Source organism: Oncorhynchus gorbuscha, linkage group LG06 (genome assembly GCF_021184085.1).
Source record: "Oncorhynchus gorbuscha isolate QuinsamMale2020 ecotype Even-year linkage group LG06, OgorEven_v1.0, whole genome shotgun sequence".
NCBI lineage: Eukaryota > Metazoa > Chordata > Actinopteri > Salmoniformes > Salmonidae > Oncorhynchus > Oncorhynchus gorbuscha.
In genome coordinates, this window is record NC_060178.1 from 34,421,527 (window position 1) to 34,443,962 (window position 22,436).

The following is a 22,436-nucleotide window of genomic DNA, read 5'->3' on the forward strand; positions in this document are numbered from 1 at the left end:
CCAGAACTTTACCAGGCCCATCGCCAGCATTTCCATTCTTTTTTTATTGATGCTTCGACACAGTTAATTAAAATCCCAGATGTGTCTACAGGGATGGGCAGATTAATTTCAAAACACAGACAGATGTCCGACTTAAAGGGAAAATTGACCGAATGCAAATCTAAAGCTGGGTTTTCAATGCATAGCAATGAGACCATCTGCAACAAGGACCCAGCGGAGCAGAACACGTGCACACTTAGTCGTTTCTATAAGAAATTGATTTAGAAAAAAAATACTCTAAACAGTGATTTGTATATTTCAGTATGGACAGTAACTTATGGGGGATTTGGGCGCTGTCATTAACTGGGAAATTGCCTGAATACAAATTGAAACATTTAAATGAGATGGATTGGAGATGGGGAGAGTGGGTGGAGAGAGGGAGGATTATATTAATATGCCAAAATCGAGTGCAATTAAATCACGCTGACTATCAGACATTCTAATTGTAGCTGTTTGATTGCTCTTAAAGGATTTCCTGGAATAATTTGTTTGTGTTGCTAGGTTATGTGATTAGGAGGGGACAGGGCTGGCCCCAGGTATGAGCGACATAAGTGGTCATTAGGGGGCCGGCAAAAAAATGAAAAAAACTACTTACTGTTGAGAATTAGAATAGTAGAATACACAAGGTACAATTTCAAAATGTGGTTCTGCATCAACAGTTGTCAATTAGCCCATGTCAACATATATATTTTTAAATTGGTAAATTAATCTAGCCAGCTATCTGAACTTGTGGTAATCATGGCCGAATTACCAAGCAGGCACGAAGGGCATGAACCCTGTGGAGGCCCCCATAGATTTTGTTAGTCACGCTCAGTATCATATCAAATTAACATCGCCATGTAAAAAAATGGTCAAATTGCAGCAAATTAACTTTTTCTTACTCTGGAGAGGGGAAAATAATCAAGAGTAGAGCCATTAAAACGTTTTTCCCATGAGCTGGAGGGGTCCCCATCCAAATCTCTCTTAGGGCCCTCAAAAGGCTAGGGCCGGCCCTGGGAGGGGATGTGTCTAGTATGCATCATCAAACAGTACTATTAGTCAGCACCAGCATACTTTCACTCACTCCTCATGAAGCATGCATTCCTCCTCTGATTCGGGCAAGGATGTTTTAAAATGCCTCAGCCAAAGAATCTGCCACTGGGGACTTGTTTAAAGGTCTAACTAGCGGTTAGCGTTTTGGAATAGCTAATGGTTTTAAGGGAGGATGGCAAAAGTGCTCAAAAGTAGTGCAGTAACAACCCTTTAATATTTTAATATGCATGGTGCATTGCCTCAAGTGTCTTGGAAGCTCAATTATTTTCTAAATGGAAGCATTCATATTATTATAATACCACTAAGGCAGAGGCATTGAAACTGAAAGAATCATGCCTTTTGTTAATTCAACCAATGGATAATTCCACAAAAGCAGGATAAAATGCCACTAAATGTGCCAGAGATGTGATGTATTTGAATAACAATGGCTATTAAGGGGCCTGTACTCCAACCTGTTTAGAAAAATATGGAATGCCAGTAATGTTTCATAAGGAATGGCGATTCTTTGGAAATTGCTTATTTCACAGCGCCAAAGAATCGGCCCATTTCTTAATTTCTTATGTTCACTGGGGCATAGCCTTAGTCAATGCTGCATATCCCCATTTACATCCTAGATGTGTTTATGATTGTTGAGACATTCTTTGATGATTCCGGCCAGATGTTTTAAAACCACTGTTTTCCTGGCTTACACTATCATCACCAGCAGAGTTGACATTAGCTAGCTACCTTAACAAGCTAAGGTTAGCCTACTTCATTGCAACGTGGATTTGGCTTTGAAACATAATAACATTTAGAAGGAAAATTAGAAGGAAAACATTTTGTCATGATTGTGATGTCGCCAGATTGACTTTACATGCAGTAAAAATGTAGCAAGCTAACCAAGATTGAGGGGACCACTGATTTTTTTCTAGCTAACATTAGCATTGCTAGCTATTTTTTATTAACTTTACTAGTAACAGTAATGGAGTGATTGAGCGGTGCTCTTCCCTTCTCTTAGAGCTGAATGATTCAGGTGCTCTGACCAGACAACGTTGCAGAGAGTAAACCGAGCTGGTTAAAGTTAAAGTTTACTCACAGCTTGCAATTGAGAAGCTTTTATTGACGACCTAGACAGAGGTTTTAACGGTAAGCGAAGCTGGCTACAGCTCATACCTTTATCTACATTTGTAAAGTTCCCCAAGATTCTATGACCTTGATAGAAAATAACAAAGTTACTCTTTTTTTGCATCCAAGGGTACCTTTTTATTGAGGGGAGGACATCGAGACCTTAATACTGTCATGACGTTGCCCTCTTTGGGTACAGCGAGCACCATCCCCCGCTCTCTGCTTCTACAACCAGACTGCTGTGGTCAGAGAGAGGTCGTAAATTCTTGAGAAGACCCTGCCTCATGGCCACACAGTATAAGAGACAGAGTGAAAATTCATAGAGAACAAAGGAATTTCTCCCACCTCACAGAACTTGAGGTCCGAATAAATTTCATGTTCCGGAGAAGGTATAAAAGATTGGTGAAGAATCAAGCTACAAACGGGTCTGTTTGTTACAACTTGGGAAAGCTCATGGGAGACAGTGTGGCCACATTATCATAACGCTGTTTATATAATAGCCTCATATATGAGGTTTACATCTAATTGTTGTATAAGATGAATGAGTATGATACTGTTTGTAAAATTGTGTAATGTGATTTTGGACTGTTTAATGAAGGAAACTCCAATTCCCTTTTGAGTTGAACTTAATCAGAGGACCGCCCCTGAGCCCAGTTAGGGTCAGGCATCCTGGGACAGCCCCTTTTCTGCAATTCCAAATAAAACCCAACTCAGTCAGACCATGTTTCTTTTAATCACGGGAGTACAAAGATTGCAGACCATTGCTGAATCTTTTAACCATACCACGTGGTTAAACTCTTAGACTATCGATACCGACAGAATAAGAACAATCTTTGATATTAATTACTAGTCTGCAGCTAGTAATTCGGTATCATTGAACGCGAAGAACGACAACCGCCGAAACATCCATTCAACAACAACATGAATGAATGTCACTCTGAACTATCCCCAGAGAGAGAGAGAGAATTCTACAAAGGAAACAGACTTTTCACCAGCAATCAAGACCACACACTGAGGGTAAATATTTATATATTGATTGCAATTGTTCCTGAATGAGTGAGCGCAAAGGATTATCATTTCAATTGTTATAATTATCAACTCTGTTGTGACTTCTCAGCTGACCCCCACTCCCCGTTTTGTCCACCAAGCCGTGATGCCGGTTTAGCCCACTAGGGCACATTCCCTCATCATTTCTTGTAACTATATCTACTTTGTGCTTTGTTTATGCATTTCTGTGAATTACTTAGTAAGTAATAAATAAATGATTTAAATGACTGGGTTCGTGCAGATAAACAACAATTTACGACGTTTGGAATGAGACTAACGTCAGGTAAAGTAAATAATTCATTAATCAGAAGACTATGGATTAGATATGAAAATATCTGAAAAGTTATTTTAGGAAATGATAACTTTGTAATCTGAATATTTTCCTTGGTGCCCCGACATCCTAGTTAATTACAGTTACATGATTAATCAGTTTGATCGCGTAATACTAATTACAGAGAATCTTTGATAAAAACAATCAATTCAATGATAGTAAAGACACGACAATACTGTAAGGTTCTATCTGACATTTCTGTCAAAAATCGGTCAGTAACATATCTTCAGATGGTTCTTCATATGTCTGTGAAGTTAGATTTTTGAAAAAGTAAAGTGAAAAAAAGGAAAAACTAGTAAATTTGATCTGCATAAACCCATTTGAACCCATTGGCTCTATACGGTTCTATCTGAAATTGAATCACAAGCGTTAACAAATTCAGACAGGCCAATCAGACCATCTCTTTGCCATCTGCCGCTAAGTATGCTCTTGGCCAGGTGTGGACAACCCCAGTCCCCGGAGTCCTGATTGGTGTCACTTTTGTCCCAGCACCAACTTACACACCTGACACCAATAATCAACTAATCATGATCTTCAGTTTAGAAGGCAATTAGTTTAATCAGCTGTGTTTGCTAGGGATGGGGGGTATGTTACAATCTGTCCCCGAGGAGTGTAGCATCCCTGGTCTGAGCTAGTCTAGCCAACAAGCAAAATCTTAAAGTATAATAAATCTTCAAGTAAATAATGTTGTCCCATCATTCAGTGATGACAGTAATTTGTCTGATGATCATAATACCTTTCTTTATGTATTTGATGATGTGTTCTGACTATCTTGGCAAACTAGTGTCTATCATTTACATATTGAAATAGCTAGTTTTTCCATCAAATCCGTTCTACATCTTGAACTGCTGCTACTCTCATTTTTCACTATATTTATCTTGCATTCCAAAGCGGGCTGTTTACTGCCCCCGCTGGAGTAATTGCGTGCCCATAGTAAACATATTTTTTTTTGTCAAAAGTTGCTAATATATGCAAATAAAAAATATTATTGAATAGAAAACACTCTAAAGCTTCTAAAACCGTTTAAATTATGTCTGTATGTAAAGCAGAACTCTCAGGGCAGTCATTCTCCCAAACTCTCTCTTGTCATCAGAAAAGTTGGCCCAACTTTGACGTCATCGCCCCCACCCTTCCCAAGCACTTACAGGTCTGGGAACAGTCTCTTTGTCTTCAGCGCGATGTCTGCTGTCAATGGGGCTTCTCATTGTGAGAATCGCGAGCTCAGAGAGTTTGGCGGGCCGAAACCTTTCTGGTCACGCGCCAGGGTAGTGGGTTCGAAAAACAGGTCACTGACTGTCATGCACGCTCTGCATATATTATTATTATTATTATTATTTATTATATTATTATTATTATTATATTATTATATATTATTATAAAAACGGTCCTGTCTGTTTTTCCAAGATCGATTATACAATGCATGCGTTTCTGTTCGTCCTCACGATTGCTGTACACCTTTATAACATGTTAAAGCTTGATTATGAACTTAGTTTGACAAGTTTAGTCGACATATAATATGTAAGTTCGACGTTTTGGTGCGCATCCACTTGACTTTTGGCTACATTTCAACCGAAATGTGTCGTGTTTGAGAACCGAAAGACAGAGACTGCAAAACTAAACGCTGTTTTTGGTAAGTATAATTCCTTCCAGGTCTTCTGATGGAAGAACAGCAAAGGTAAGGGAATATTTATGTGGTACTTTGGGTTTCTGTGGACTCCAAGATAGAGGAGCCATAATGCTACTTTTTGAGCGCCGACTCATAGTATAGCCTAGTGAACGAAACCTGTAACGTTAAAAATAAATGTAACACAGCGATTGCATTCAGAAGAAGTGTATCTAACTATATATATGTAGAACATGCATATTTAGTCAAAGTTTATGATGTGTATTCCTTGTTAGCTGACGTTATCTGCAGGAGCTATCGTCATTTCTCAGGACATTTGAGTAGCATTTTTTGAACGATGCATCATTGTAAACAGAGATTTATGGATACATATAGCATATTATTGAAAAAAACATAAATGTACTGTGTAACATGTTATATTACTGTCATCTGATGAAGATTTCAAAAGGTTAGTGCATTATTTTTCTTTTAATCCTGCGTTTGTTGATTGCATATTTTTTTCAACTTGGCTATGCAAATTAGCTGTGTCTTCGGTGGTGGTTTGACATAAATATGTGCTATGTTTTCGCCGTAAAATATTTTAGAAATCATACTTGCTGGGTAGATAAACAAGGTGTTTATCTTTCATTTGAGCCATTGGACTTGTTAATGTGTGGAGGTTAAATATTTTTAGGAATATTTTTGCGTTCCATGCGCTCCTTCCAGCTGAACGTGGGGGGGGGGTGTTCCCAAATTGGAACCCTAGTCCCCTTATGGTTAACCATAACAAGTTATCTTAATTCTCATACAAATGAACCATAACAGGACATGAATGACTAAACACCACATCCTAGCAGACCAGAAGATTGGGTGAAAAACAGTCCTCGATCCTTTCTCACATCGATGGCTAGTTGTTTTTCAAGCTAATTGCAATAAACCTCAGTCGAAATTGACCAGAGTTATAAATCAAACCACCTGATTTATGTCCACCTGGTGCTTTTAGTGTTTCCTGTTTGTGTTCCCTGCTCACTGGTAGGTTAAAGAACGATGAGACACCTTAACTCATACCGAAGAGCGTGAACGAAGAGCGTGAGACACCTTAACTCATACCCAAAATGGCTGACAAATGGGGCAAGCTCTCGAAGAAATTATTGAAATGGAACCGATGATTCGTCTCTCATGCATAATTGTAGAGGCACCACTTCCCCTCCTCATCTATTTCATTTTCCCATTCCCTTTCTTTTTTACCCGGCGTGTTACACTTCTAAAAAGTTTTGGGACACTGGAGAATAAGAGCTGCTCCCAGCTGCCCACTGCACTGAGGCAAGGAAACACTGGCACCACTGATAAATCTACGATAATTTCAGTAAGCATTTTTCTTACGGCCACCTGGCTACACCTACCCTGGCCAACAGCTCTGTACCCCCCGCAGAAATGTGCCCAAGCCTTTTTATCCTTCACCCAAATCCAGACAGCTGATTTTCTGAAAGAGCAGCAAAATTCATATCCCTACAAATCAGCTGGGCTGGACAATCTGGACCCTCTCTTTCTAAAATTATTTGTTGCAACACCTATTAGAGGGTCCAAATATATAAATATTTTTTAAATTAATTAACCTGGGATAGGGGGCAGCATTTTCACTTTTGGATGAAATGCATGCCCCGAGTAAACTGCATCCTACTCAGTCCCAGATGCTAATATATGCATATTATTATTAGTATTGGATAGAAAACACCCTGAAGTTTCTAAAACTGTTTGAATGATGTCATGTCTGTGAGTATATAGAACTCATATGGCAGGTGAAAACCTAAGAAAAATCCAACCAGGAAGTGAGAAATCTGAGTTTTGTAGTTTTTCAAAGCTTGGCCTACCAAATACACAGTGTCTATCTATGGGGTCAAGTTGCACTTCCTAAGGCTTCCACTAGATGTCAACCATCTTTGAAACTTGTTTTAGGCTTCTGCTATAAAGGAGGTGACTGAGTCATGGGTCTTGCAGAGTGTCAGACTCGTGACGCGCGGTCCAGACGGAGTTAGCTCTCGTTCCAGTGCTTTTCTTCAGACAATGGAATTCGTTTGACATGTTTCTAGCGGAACAACTGTGCTAGAAATGTAAAAAAAATATTTAAAAAAATGACTAGTCTTCAACCTCTCTTTCGTATCGTCTGAGATCCCCAAAGATTGGAAAGCTGCCGCGGTCAGCCCCCTCTTCGAATGGGGAGACACTCTAGACCCAAACTGTTATAGACCTCTATTTATCCTGCCCTGCCTTTCTAAAATCTTAGAAAGCCAAGTTAACTATCAGATTACCGACCATTTCAAATCCCAACGTACCTTCTCCATTATGCAATCTGGTTTCCGAGCTGGTCATGGGTGCAACTCAGCCACGCTCAAGGTCCTAAACGATATCATAACCGCCATCGATAAAAGACAGTACTGTGCAGCCATCTTCATCGACCTGGCCAAGGCCTTCAACTCTGTCAATCACTGCATTCTTTTCGGCAGACTTAATAGCCTTAGTTTATCAAATGACTGCCTAGCCTGGTTCACCAACTACTTCTCAGATAGAGTTCAGTGTGTCAAATCGGAGGGCCTGTTGTCCAGACCTCTGGCAGTCTCTATGGGGGTGCCACAGGGTTGAATTCTTGGGCTGACTATTTTCTCTGTATATATCAATGACGTCACTCTTGCTGCTGGTGATTCTATGAATCACCATTCTGTGTCTGTATACATCTAGCCCTTCTTTGGACACTGTGTTAACAAACCTACAAACGAGCTTCAATACCATACAACACTCCTTCGGTGGCCTCCAACTGCTTTTAAATGCAAGTAAAACTAAATGCATGTCCTTCAACCGATTGCTGCCCGCACCCGCCCACCCGACTAGCATCACTACTCTGGACGGTTCTGACTTAGAATAGAATATGTGGACAACTACAAATACCTAGGTGTCTGGTTAGACTGTAAACTCTCCTCCAGACTCACATTAAGCATCTCCAATTCAAAATTTAATTTAGAATCGGCTTCCTATTTGGCAACAAAGACTCCTTCACTCATTCTGCCAAACGTACCCTCATAAAACTGACTATCCTACCGATCCTTGACTTCAGCGATGTCATTTACAAAACAGCATCTAACACTTTACTCAGCAAATTGGATTTAGTCTATTACAGTACCATCTGTTTTGTCACCTACGCCCCATATACTACCGACCACTGCGACCTGTATGCCCTTGTTGACTGGCCCTCGCTACATATTCGTCGCCAAACCCACTGGCTCCAGGTCATCTAGGTAAAGCCCTGCCTTATCTCAGCTCACTGGTCACCATAGCAACACCCACTCGTAGCACATGCTCCAGGTATATTTCACTGGTCAATCCCAAAGCCAACACCTAATTTGGCCGCCTTTCCTTCCAGTTCTCTGCTGCCATTGACTGGAACAAATTGTAAAAATCGCTGAAGTTGGAGACATATCTCCCTCTCTAACTTTAAACATCAGCTGTCAGAGCAGCTTACCGGTCATTGTACCTATACACAGCCCCTCTGTAAGTAGCACACCCACCTACCTCATCCCCATGTTGTTATTCTTTTGTTGTTCTTTTGCACCCCCGCATCTCTACTTGCACGTCACCATCTGCACATCTATCACTCCATTGTTAATGCTAAATTGTAATTATTTTGCCTCTATGGCCTATTTGTTGCCTTACCTCCTTAATCTTACTATGTTTGCACACACTGTACATAGACTTTTCTATTTTGTTACTGACTGTACATTTGTTTATCCCATGTGGAACTCTGTGTTGTTGTTTTTGTCGCACTGTTTTGCTTTATCTTGGCCAGGTTGCAGTTATAAATGAGAACTTGTTCTCAACTAAGCCTACCTGGTTAAATAAAGGTGCAATTAAATTAAATTGAGTAGCTACAGGGTTTTCTCCTCTTGAAAATCTCTAAAAGCCATTGTCCGGTGCTCTCTCTGAGAAGCTTTTGTCTTGCCATCCATCTTCATATTAGTGAGGTAGAAATCCATGGCCTGAATTAAAGCCTGCTGATGCTGTGAATATTTCACATCAGTCACCTGAAACTGCCTCCCAACAAATGCAACTCCCGAGAACTTCTGCTCCATTCATCTTAATCAGAGGATTTTAGCAACACTTTGTCCACGAGGACACTTCCAACGCAGCCATGGTGTGTCCTTTTGCCAATTTAATGACTATGCCTTATCTGTCTGTGGTTTCCCATGATGGGATAGCACTGGGATGAGTCAATGAAAAATGGAAGGACGGTTACAGAACAGCAAGTGAGTTTTTAATTAATCTCAGATAATGTTAGGAATCAACACCCAGCTGTATAATTTTGTTAGGGACGACCATCACAGTGGTTCCCAAAGCCTCATTATGAGCAAAACAGTCCAGCAGTGTAGTTTTATACAATTACTTAAAGAAACTTAAATTAGCTGGGATGGCTTACCAGCTGGTCCAAAACTACCATTTGGGAAACATCGCTCTAATACAAGGTGCCTGTGCTAGGGAAATTCCTCATTGATAATCCTGTCATTGTCACAGGTACATGTAAATATACCACAGGCTTACATGGAAACTGCCAAACGTCCTGCTGTGCAAAGGGCAACCTCAGCCGATCAGACTCATTATTCAGTAATAATGATGGTCCCACCTAGAGAGCTCTGGGAATGAAAGACGGAATGAATTGATGATATTTAAATCAAACACACATCCTGCTATTTATGAAACTTTCATCCTGGCGCCAACAGACACAACTACAGCACACATCACAGATGGAACTACAAAGCAAAACTGCTAGGTTTATTCTAACCATTGTATGGTTACCTTGATGGCTGTGGATGCTATTTGGATGTGGTGTAGCTTGCGCAAGGTGCCTTCCCTGTCGATGAAGTAGGATGCAGCCAGCTGGTGGAGTGCCTCCAGAGTCACGGCCGTACCGTTGGCCTCGCTTGCCTCCACTGTCCTACTCAACCTCCGCTTGTCCACAAAGATCATTAACGACTCCTCCCCTAAACACAAACAAGGGCACAGAACGGCGCAGAATATGCACTGAGAACTGGGTCGGGAATAGTCCACATCCAACACGACACCTATACAGCACAGAGAGAATGTGTTTCTGAACCTGAGAATCAGCAGCATAAAGATTGAGTGGAAAGAAATAGGCCTTCCAATCATTCCACCAATAAATAAAAGGTTTATTATTCTTACCCCCCAGGGTGGCTGAGAGTAGAAAGTGTGTTCCGTACTTCCTGATGATGCTGTCTGTGATAGAGCTGAGGCTGGGCCGTCTGCCCAGGTGCCTTATGGTCTGAAGGAACTCGGGGTCCAGAGGCAGAGCCAGACCATTGTTATCCTGTCTCTCTAGAGCCAGGCTGTTCACCTTCCAGCGGCCAAACTCCCTGCAATGTCACACACAAACATTAGTACGCACACACACACAAACAAGCTCACAGGCAGGGATGCACACACACACACACACACACACACTGGCAGGGCACACTCCATTAGCAAACACCCTCTATCATAGTCATAGTGAAGAGAGAGAAAAAGGGCTCTAGAGCATGTTACAGCCAGACCCAGCCCACAACCCCAGTGCCCTCTGCCAAAATGAAGAGTGGACCGTCTAAAGGGCTGCAGAGGCCCTGGCACCGCCCCAGAATGAGGCCAATGTCTATCTGTGCTCTGAGTATTGAAAGAAGAATACAACGTAGGATTATAGTGTTCCAATTGCAGAGTGGACAGAACGACACAGCTTGGGCTGCATTAGAAGACTCATATTCATATTCAGGCCATGGTGGGTGGAAAATATCATGTCTGCACAGCAACTCCGGTGGCATTTGGATCTTTATGTGCCATTTCCTAAAAGATGAATGGTACCATGCTGTTTTCAATGTGTTCTGATAATTACTCTGTGCCTATCGTGAAAACACTGTCCTTCCCCAACACTTTTTACACAATGGTGCAATCTCGGTTGTGTAGAGTAACTTGTGATGCCCTGCGGCTGGACTGGTTTGTAATCACTGGGGAAGACATTCTGCTCAAAGGGCGCAAGCACACAAACACACACACACTGTGCTGATGAGCTGCTCTCAAGGGTCCTCTGTAGAGGCTAAGACCCTCTGATGAGTATAAAATGTCTTGATATCCATGCTGGCAGAGCAGGGTTCCAACAGTCTAGATTACCATGTGGCTCAAATAGCCCATAATAACCAGGGTTTAGTGGTCAAGCCTGTTATGGAAAGAAGAAAGCAGAATTGTAAAACTGTCCGACATGAGTGCTGCTGAGGTGTATTATTCCATTATAAGCAGTCCATGTTATGAGTGTTCCACCACAGCAAGGATACTATATTTATACCTCACATTTCTATGTGAATTTGGTCAGGTCGCCCAAAAAGTTACATATTGCAGCTTTAACACCAGTGGGATTGCAATTGACACCACATGTGGTGAATACACGAAGTGTTAAATTAATCACTTTGGAATCAACACTGTGTGGTGTTGTTACTCAACTGTGTTGACTTAATTTCCATTAACTCTGAGTAAAAAAGACGTGGAAGGGGCCTTGTTCACATTTTCCCAGAATGCTTTGTTGCAGGTTGATTTATAGAAATGTATTGTAATATTTGTGTTTCTGCATAAACATTGATTGATTATTTGAACTAAACTAATCCAATCTGTAATTGCACCTGTTACTGAGATGGTTGTTACAATTTAGATGGTTTAGGTAGTCTTTTTTGTCAAGTCCTTCACAATAGCAGTCATTTTGAATACAGGTTGTGGGTGATAAAATAGTCAAATTGTTGGATATCCTTACTCTGGCTGGATTCCGATAGGAATTACTAATCACTTCACAAACCATATTATTGTGACTTGGAGGTCTGATGTGGCCCAAGAGCCAAGAGTTTCAGACCACAATGTTGAGGATAACTAGGCCATAACTAAAGTCATTATGAAATGTACAGAGTATACAAAACATTAATAACAGTTCCTCCCATGACATAGACTGACCAGGTGAAAGTTATGATCTCATATTGATGTCACATGTTAAATCCACTTCAATCAGAGTATATGATGGGGAGGAGACAGGTTAAAGAAGAATTGAGACAATTGAGACATGGATTGTATATTGTCGTGGAAATTCTAATCAATAATGAGGAGAGACAAGGTCAATCACCAATCAGGATATTACATTATTCAAACCTTATTAATAGGGGAGCATAGAGCAATTTGCTTCCACAATATTGAGGCTAGTCGACTCAACACTCCCAAGTGTTGTGGCGAGCAGCTCCGATACAAATAATAAAACATCGATTTTATATTAAAGATACACCATCTTGGTCTACATGACAAACAACAGATGCATGGAATGGGTCAAATGGTGAGACTTGATATATGAGAAAGGAGTGTCCCCCAGCCAGATTGCATTTGTTATGAAGACTGTTCTTATTGTACAGAGTTTGGCCCCTAAGACACAGCTCTGATCTCGTCCCTTGTACTTCACAGTACAGAGACACCAACTCATTCTATGGCATAAATCAAATGTAAAGTCCCGAGGGGAGTGAGTCTCTGGGTTATTCACTAGGTATAGGATGACGTACAATTGTACATCAGAGATGACGTACAATTGTTCCAGACACTACCCAACACATCTTGTCACACCTTACCTTCCCCAAGGCCAAAGGAGGGAGTGACTGGCACACAAACATGGTGGACACAAGTAATTGGTTCCCCATTAATCACGCCATCCCTTCACATGGTTTAAAATAGGTAAAGACACATTCACATATGAAGACAATGTTTCCTCCTGTCCTCCTCTCTATCTGATATTCTGTATAGCATCAGGGACATGTGATAGACAAGTTTGACTTCTCCCCTCTCTGGACCACAGGTGACTGAGACCCATAAGAGGGAAGAAGTGCAACTCTACGGACAATTCCTTCAACCTCATGGCTTGGTTTTTGCTCTGACAACTGTGGAACCTTACATAGACAGGTGTGTGCCTTTCCATATCATGCCCAATCAATTAGATTTACCCCAAGTTTTAGAAACATCTCAAGGATGATCAATGGAAACAGGTTGCACCTGAGCTCAATTTAGAGTCTCATAGCAAAGGGTCTGAATACTTATGTAAATAAGGTGATTCTGATTTTATTGGGAATACATTTTCAGAAATATCTAAAATCATGTTTATGCTTTCTCATTATGGGGTATTGTATGTAGATTGATAAGGAAAACATTTTTAATACATTTTAGAATAAGGCTATAATGTACAAAATGTGGGAAAAGTGAAGGGGTCTGAATACTTTCAGAATATACTATATCGTCATAAGGGTTTACTTTTACTTCAAACACATTCACTTAGGAAGTCACTTGGTAAACACTTCAGGAATAGAATGTATTGAATGCAACAACCATGTTTCTGTCACTTACAAACACAGTCATGGGTGGGTATCCCTCACATTCACTTGAAAGGCATAATGGAAAATATGCAAATAAAGCTTTACAAACTGCAATATTAAAACACTGTGAGTGTAAAAATTCTGATCTCATATGTGCTGTGTAGAGACGCATGCTGATGTGATGCCATTACACTGGGTGTTCTGTTGTGGAATTTACAACAAGCAGATATGCACGTATGTACACTCGCGCACACACAGCAACACAAATTTATTTCTGGAGAGAACACCCCCAGGAGTCCGTGCTAACTGTCAATCAAAATCTCACCAATGAGAATTTCCACAGAGGAAAAAACAAGTGAAAAAATAAAGTAGCCAACGGGAATCAGTTCATTAGGACCTGTTTCATGACGGATTTCTCTATAACGAGGGGCCATTAATGGTACTCCTTCCACTAAGCTGAGGGGGAGAAAGGGAGGGAGGGAGAGGGAACAAGGGAATAAATGAGCGAGGGAGTGGAGGAGAGCTTAACCGTAATCGACACAAAGCTTCTGGGGATTTCTGATGGACAGTTATGGATTCCGCTGCAGGTTAGCAAGGACACACACACACACATACTGGTGGGTTAGCTGGGCAATTCCACCACTTGCCCCTGGCAGTATGTGAGCGAATATTTATTTGAAAATACTTTCTTTAAAATATTTCCAACGATATATATTTGAAGTAATCGTAAATACATGCCAATACTTTACAAATTGTATTTTGAAAAACATTCCAATATTCAACTACTTTTCTTTCAAATTAAGCTTATCTTATTACTTGTTTTCAAATGTATTGATAAGTAGTGCTGGGGAAATGTGAAATCAGAGTGGAGGAACCAGCTACAGGGATCTTAGGACACAAACTCTCTCCCTCTCTCACACAGTAGAGCTTATACTGTACAATCTGTGCTCTTTTACAAGTTGAAGATATTATTTTACTACTACTGTGCTCTGTGTTCAATATTATTTGACAATGATCCCTCTGAATGTTCAACGTGCACAACGTGGAATCAGCAACAGAAGAATAGTTGACCATTTTCAGATCAGGAAGAAAGATCCTTTTGCTTGCAAAGACTTCAAAGTCGTCATACCTGAAGTCAAAGTAAAGAGCCAAAAGAGAGAAAGAGATGAGATGAAGAGATGAAAAGGGAGAGAGAGACAAAAGGGAGAGATATGAGAGAGATCAATACAAAAGCAAGAGAGAGAGACAAAAGAGAGAGAGACAAAAGATAGTGAGGAGAGAGAGGAAAGCAACGACAGAGAGAGACGCCAGAAAGAGACGAAAGAGAGGGATGAGAGAGACACGAAAGACAGAAACACTAAAGAGAAAAGAGATGAAAGAGAGTGACGAGAGAGAGCGAAATGAGAGAGTGGGAGACGAGAGAGAGAGAGCGACGAGAGAGGGAGAGAGGAAAGAGAGAGATGAGAGTAACAGAAATGAAAGAGCGAGGGAGACGAGAGATGGAGAATTGAAAGAGAGAGAGACAAAGAGAGACAAGGGATACAGAGATGAAAGACATGAGAGAGAGGGACAGAGATGAAGGAGCTGGAGAGAGACGAAAGAGTGATGGAGTATTGGAATGGATAACAGCTTTGATAATAACAAAAGCAATGATCCCATGAGTGAACATGATACCAACAACATCAAAAGAACTTACCCTTACAAACACTTACAAAAGAGAAAGACAAAAGAGAGACTAGAGAGACGAAAGAGAGAGATACGAAAGAGAAAGAGAGATGAAAGAGAGAGACGAAGAAGAGAGAGATGAAAAGTGAGCATGAAAGTGAGCAACGGAGAGTGATGAAAGAGAGTGAGACGCAAGAGAGACAAAAGAGAGATAGAGACTAAAGTGGGATACAGAGATGAAAGAGAGAAGTATGGGAATGGTTAACAGCTATGATCCCAATGGAATCAATCATCCCATGAGTGAACATGCCCCCAACAACATCAAAAGGACATTAAACACCAATTTGAAAGACTGTTTCCATCCGTTCCGAGGCTGTTTCCGACCGTTCTACGATAGTTGCCGGGAGCTGATGCTGTAGTAGTCCATGTGGAGTCAAACAGCATTAGGACAGCTCAGTAAAGTCTGAAAATGTAGTTTAAAGAACCAATTCCAGCACTGAAAGATTCCAAAAAGTGGCTAATTATTGTTGGGCTGCAAATGTGAAAGATTCAGCAAGCTACTTGCAAAACACACCTGGCTAAAACATTACTGTAGCTCTTTTGGAATCATTTTTACAGATAATTTTGACACCTTTTGTAAATAAAAGTTGAATGACGAAGTCCATCCAAATCATCTTGGCTCCTGGACTACTGTCCACGCACTTCAAGGCTACGTTGAGACATTGACTTATCAATGACCCAAGCCCAGCTCAGATAAGCCCTACCATTGTGTCTCTGCTACTGAAAATGTACATTGCCCCAGGGGTGTTGGCAGACAGAATGTAAATAACTTAATTTATGTCCCTCTAACTTCCCTGAATGCCTCTGTTGGTCCTACAGCTATTGTATGCAGTAATCATGTGCCTATGAACCATAGTTATACTGTTAGAACTGCGGCTGTGTGACCTAGTAGGAAGTCCACTGTGTGCAGCTTACCCTGCAATATCAGCTCAAAGATAAATAGCATTGGCATGTCTACTTCTGATAAGCTTCCCAGTAAAGTTTTTTTTTAAACTAAGCAGTATCCCAGAAAAAAAAATAGCCCACGTAAACAAATGTAGCCTAAGAAACAAGGTTCATGAAATCAATAAACTCCTTGAAACAGATTACATTCATATTCTGACTATCTCTGAAACTCACTTAGATAATACCTTTGATTATACAGTGGTAGCAAAACATGGTCATAACATTTACAGAAAAGAAAAAATGCCGATGGGGACTGTGTCAGTCTATATTCAGAACCAGATTCCTGTAAAACTTAGAGAAGATTTCATGTTAAATACTGTTTAAGTGATATGGCCACAGGTTAATGTGCCTCACCTAAAGCCCATTCTTATGGAAGCTCCTATAGACCACCAAGTGCTAACAGTCATCATCTAATTAATATGTGTGAAATGCTTGATGATGTATGTCGTATTAACAGGGAGGTATATTTTCTGGGTGATTTCAATATAGACTGGCTTTCATCAAGCTGTCCACTCACGAAAAAGCTTCAAACTGTAACAAGTGCCTGCAACCTGGTTCAGGTTCATTTAGGGATTCCCAAGTGGAGGAATATTTATTTGAACGGAGAGGACATCGTTTTGGACTGATTAGTTATTCGCATGCTAATGCCCTTGTTTGAAATTAATAATATAAAATATTATTTGTGATTTTTTTTTCAGAAGCAATATATACAATTCAAAAAGGCACTCACACATCTGAGCAATCTAATTTGCAGGTGCAATATATAAAAATGTAATCTAATGAAACGTGAGATGCGTGTGTCTGCCGCCCCACACCAACCCACATGAAATAGCCTATTTGAGGCTGTTGAGAGGAGGGCAGGCCCACAACAATGGCCAAAGTGAAATGGAGACAGTAGATACAGCTGGTCTGTTGTAATACAATAAATACAGTAGATCTTGCTGAAATGTCATACTATAACAGAGACAGTAGATCTAGCAGGTCTATAATAATATATTCAACCTTATGTTCCCTGTACTCTATATATATCTGTTGATACAGGGCTCATATGTGAAACTATTCTAACTGAACATTCTCTTTCAAAGAGACACTGACTCCGAATGGCAGCCCCCAGGGCCAAGGTGTCCATCCCCCACTGAAGCTGGTTCATCCAGCTCCTGCCACAAGTGGTGTTCATCTGCCCAAATTTATTTCTGCAGGCATGGATGTGCCTCAGGGCCAAAAGGGCACAGCATGGAGGCGTCGCTGTGTCCTTTGCAAAATGAAGTCCCCCATCACCTGCGCCACATGCTTGGTGACCCTCTGCTTTACAGCAGAAAGAGACTGCTATGGCACCTGGCATCAGCAGCACAATATTGTGTAGAGCTTTGGCAAAGTGGGTGGGGTTATATCCTTGCTGTTTGGCCCTCTCCGGGGGTCTCGTCGGATGGGGCCACAGTGTCTACTGACCCCTCCTGTCTCAGCCTCCAGTATTTATGCTGTGGTAGATTTTCGGGGGGCTAGAGTGAATTTGTTATATCTGGAGTACTTCTTCTGTCTTATCCGGTGTTCTGTGTGAATTTAAGTATGCTCTCTCTAATTCTCTCTTTCTCTCTCTCGGAGAGATGATGACTCCTTGCTGTCCCCAGTCCACCTGGCCTTGCTGCTCTTCCAGTTTCAACTGTTCTGGCTATGGAACCCTAAACTGTTCATATTTACTCTAGAGGTGCTGTCCTGTTGCATCCTTTACAACTACTGTGATTATTATTATTTGACCCTGCTGGTCATCTATGAACATTTTGGAAGTTATCACTCTGAAACTTTGCACAAGTACTGCTGCCCTCTTATATGTTTTACTGAAATTGTCCCCATCATCCTATCTGAATGTTTGTTTTATCTTGTTCAATTTAAAGATGATACAACAATAAAAATAAAAAATGCATGTTTTTTTCAATGTATTATCTAAACCAGATCTATTGTGTTATATTCTCCTACATTCAATTCACATTTACACAAACTTCAGAGGGTTTTCTTTCAAATGGTACCAAGAACATGCATATCCTTGCTTCTGGGCCAGAGCTACAGGCAGTTAGATTTGTGTATGTCTTCAGGTGGAAATTTTTAAAAGTAGGGGGGTAGCTCTAAGAGGTTTTAAGGCAAGTTCTCTCTAGTTACGAGGCAAGGTCTGGATTTTACTCAGATCCAATTTAGACAACTAACTTCACATTTCATCTTTATGAAAACATTATCTTTGATCTGGACATTTTCCTCACAAAAACTTCAGGTACATAATGTGAAAACTCGTCAAGTTACAATTTTTTGTTATAATATTGTCATTTAAATTTGAATAACATATTCATTTTCATATTCATTTTCATATTCCATCTACCGTCATTACTACCATTTTGGCTGACGAAACATATTGTCCCTAAGTCCATTTATTGCATGTTAATGTTCTGATGTATGTTCTCCATAAGCCCATCATGCATTCCATTCCTCCAAACTGAGAGGACAAAGGCTTTTGTCTGCTGCCTTAAGATTTACAATAGGGGTGAGGTGTCATAAAACCACCCACCTCCATACTTCTCGATCTCCCCCATCTGGTAGGTGTGAGATATGTCTCGTAGGAGTGTGGTCCACGGTAACCTGACCCGAACAAGCCAGTCATGACAGATCACTACTAATGCTACAGAAATGTGCTTTACAGCAGTATCGAGATCCATCGGATGTAGTGACCACAACATAAACTCAGCAAAAAAAGAAATGTCCTCTCACTGTCAACTACGTTAATTTTCAGAAAACTAAACATGTGTAAATATTTGTATGAACATAAGAAGATTCAACAACTGAAACATAAACTGAACAAGTTCCACAGACATGTGACTAACAGAAATGGAATAATGTGTTCATGAACAAGGGGTATTGTAAAAGTTATGTCAGTTAACAATCCAATACGTAATATGGTACAGTCCAGAGAGGCTGGAGAAGTGATCGACATCTTCAATGAGACTATGCAGGGATCCAGTTTGCAGACTTAAGAGGAAATTTGAAAGTCTTACATACATTGCATACATTGACACTTTTATTTGGAAGCCCTGGATTATTTTTATTTGGAAACCCTCCTGGATTATTTATTATTTTACACCTAGGGATGAGGTAACATAGCATATTACTGCATCCATGCTATAAATTTACAGCGGGGATGCTGTAATAGGTTTTACAGCAAGGAAAATCATGCTGTAAACTATATTACAGCATCACTGCTGTAAAGCAAAATTACAGTATTAAACTGGCAACTGTGGTGCCAGTATAATGCTGTACATTTACAAGGAAATACCTACAGTAATATACAATTATTTTACAGTACTAAGCAGCATTGCAGGTTGTCTTTTAATTAAGACAGCTCCCTGAAATGTAATATTGTAAAAAAACAAAAAAACAATACGTGTAGAAATATATATATTTATTCAAATTCATGACATGAATTGCGGTTTATCCACAAACAACTACATTTGACAAGAGCAACACTACTCCAGATAGTAGGGGAGAGAGAGAGAGAGAGAGACAGAGACAGAGAGAGATACAGTGATATCAACCTTGACAAATACTGGCCAATAATGTACTTTACCAAACATAAACCAAGACATCAGAATAGGTCATTCTTGTAAATACAGGATTATAAAATTAAAAAAATTTAAACAGATCAATGAAAAATAGGAAAACAACAGTTGTAGGGGGAGAATTTTGTACAAAAAAACTATAACAACAACTGCTTGCCTGCCTGTCTTTGAGAGAGAGATCGAGCGAGAAATGGGTTGAGAGAGAAGGATGGATAGAGAGGAGCAAGCAGGGCTAGACTGGAGCCAGAGAAGCACGCTACCTACCGCAAGCCAACACAGGCTCCGGGATGGCGCAAGCAGATCATTTGCTGACCCAACCTGCATTGCAGGATTTATGAGAGAATGAGAGATGCAAACAAGTCTCGTTGGCATTCAGATTATCACCCCAATCTTTGAAACTCTGATCCTCCTTAGGTCTGATATGTCAACTAGGATAAACATGGAAATATAAAGAGAGATTGCTATCACTATCTCTAATACTATCACTACTACTACTATTGCTATCACTACTACTATCAATACTACTACTATTACTCGCTGGGTAAAAAGGCAGATGACAAATGACAAATAAAGTTTGTGTTCATCAGGTGTGTGTGTTTGTTTACTTACAAGTTGGAGTTTTTCCACTCAAACTCCTTCAGGTCTGCGAGAAAGCGTGTAACATGTGGGTCAATTGGCAATGGCTTCCTCTGAACAACCTTTCTGGTCTTGCGGCTCACTCCCGCTTTCGCTGTGCATTTGGTTCCTTCAGGGTTTATTCGAATCAGGAACCTGCATAACCCAACATAGAACATATTAAATCAGTTGAGGCATTGAAAAAATAACAATAAGAAATATCATTGCAATGTAACTAACAAATGCTAAATGTAAGTGCTGGATCAGTGAACGTTCAATGCTTGCCTCTGTATCAGCTCCAAGGTTGCAGCGGCCGACTCCTGGTATTCTATCATCTACCAAGAGGAACAGAGATTCGTCCTTCTCTTTGAAGTGGGTCATCAACAAAAGAATGGCAGCAGTGGCTGTTAGATCGTCATTGCCTTTTATGTAACCGTCGATTTCATTCAGCAGGCACTGGATCTCTCTTCTCAACTTTTGGCTTTTAAGAAAGTTGACAATTCTCTTACCCTTGTTCAGGAGAGCTTGAGTCAAGTGACTGTCAATCAAGAGTATTGAAGTGGTTGCAGAGCAATAACTTGGTGAAAAGAATGTGTCCTATCCATTTTTATTTTCTTTCAAAAAAGCACAAAGAAAAACACTCTGTTAGGCTATGCGCTGCACTCCATATCATCACAAGAGGACAGACAATTTACAGAAACATTTGAATATTTCTGTACATTTCTGTATTTTTGTCATTTCCATCCCTTTTATTGCATATGCCTCACTACCTCATATCAGAAACCATTTATTTTGAGGGCAAACAAACAAACTATTTACAGAACCTTTTTAACATTGTGTGTGTGTGTGTGTGTGTGTGTGTGTGTACACTCTTAGAAAAAAAGGGTTCCAAAAGGGTTCTTTGGTTGTCCCTAAAGGAGAACCCTTTTTGCTTCCAAGCAGAACCCCTTTGGGTTCCATGTAGAACCCTCTGTGGAAAGGGAGGAACCAAAAGGGTTATACATGTACCTGGAATCAAAAAGGGATCTTCAAAGGGTTATCTTATGGGGACAGCCAAGTAACCATTTTAGGTTCAAGATAGCACCTTTTTTTCATAACAGTTACATATATTTGTTACATTTATCAATCAAGATCTCACCTCTTTGGTTGAAGGACTGAAGCAATTCCCGGCACTATATTGGCGTCAAATTGTATTTTATGTCCTCCGGCTGAACATATTCAAGGTCGTTAATATTCTCGACTCCAACACTTGCCCTCAGATGCTCTGACAAAGATCTCACCATCTCTGTCTCCATCTCGAGCAATTGGTGTTTAATTGCTTCTTGAAGACTCTCCATGCCACTGGTTTAAGGTGAACACACTGAGAGATGCAGGGAAACAATAGAGAAACCTAACACTTTATAAACTGATAGTGGTTAATAATTACTAAGACTATCTTCATTAACACACACATAATTAATCAGATAATCTGGCATAAAATGAACCCCCAGATCGACAAGTGACACAGACTGATACACCCCAACAATTAAATGCACCTGTGATTCTTTGACCAGAATCAGTGAGATCTTTCCAAATGCATATCCGTCAAAATTTATCCCATTACAACATGGCCTTCAGTGTATGTTTTAACTTTGAATACAATTTTAGACACCTCTGCAGTGCTTTGATTTGTGAACCCTTCTGAATGTACAGCTCCCTAAATGGCGTTGTTATACACTGCTCAAAAAAATAAAGGAAATAACTTTTTTCTTTACATAGTTGAATGTGCTGACAACAAAATCACACAAAAATGATCAATGGAAATCAAATTTATCAACCCATGGGAGGTCTGGATTTGGAGTCACACTCAAAATTAATTTGGAAAACCACACTACAGGCTGATCCAACTTTGATGTAATGTCCTTTAAACAAGTCAAAATGAGGCTCAGTAGTGTGTGTGGCCTCCACGTGCCTGTATGACCTCCCTACAATGCCTGGGC

General features: G+C 40.3%; 1 protein-coding gene across 1 annotated transcript in view; it reads right to left on the bottom strand.

Annotated features, from left to right (window-relative positions):
- LOC124037889 (BMP/retinoic acid-inducible neural-specific protein 3-like) overlaps positions 1-22,436 on the bottom strand; it is a 96,217-nt gene that overhangs the window by 38,500 nt on the left and 35,281 nt on the right. Inside the window, exons 4-5 of the mRNA XM_046353086.1 lie at positions 10,383-10,573; positions 9,999-10,183 (exon numbers count right to left, since the gene is read on the bottom strand). Coding sequence (XP_046209042.1) covers positions 9,999-10,183; positions 10,383-10,573 — 376 coding nt within the window. The remainder of the gene's footprint in view (positions 1-9,998; positions 10,184-10,382; positions 10,574-22,436) is intronic.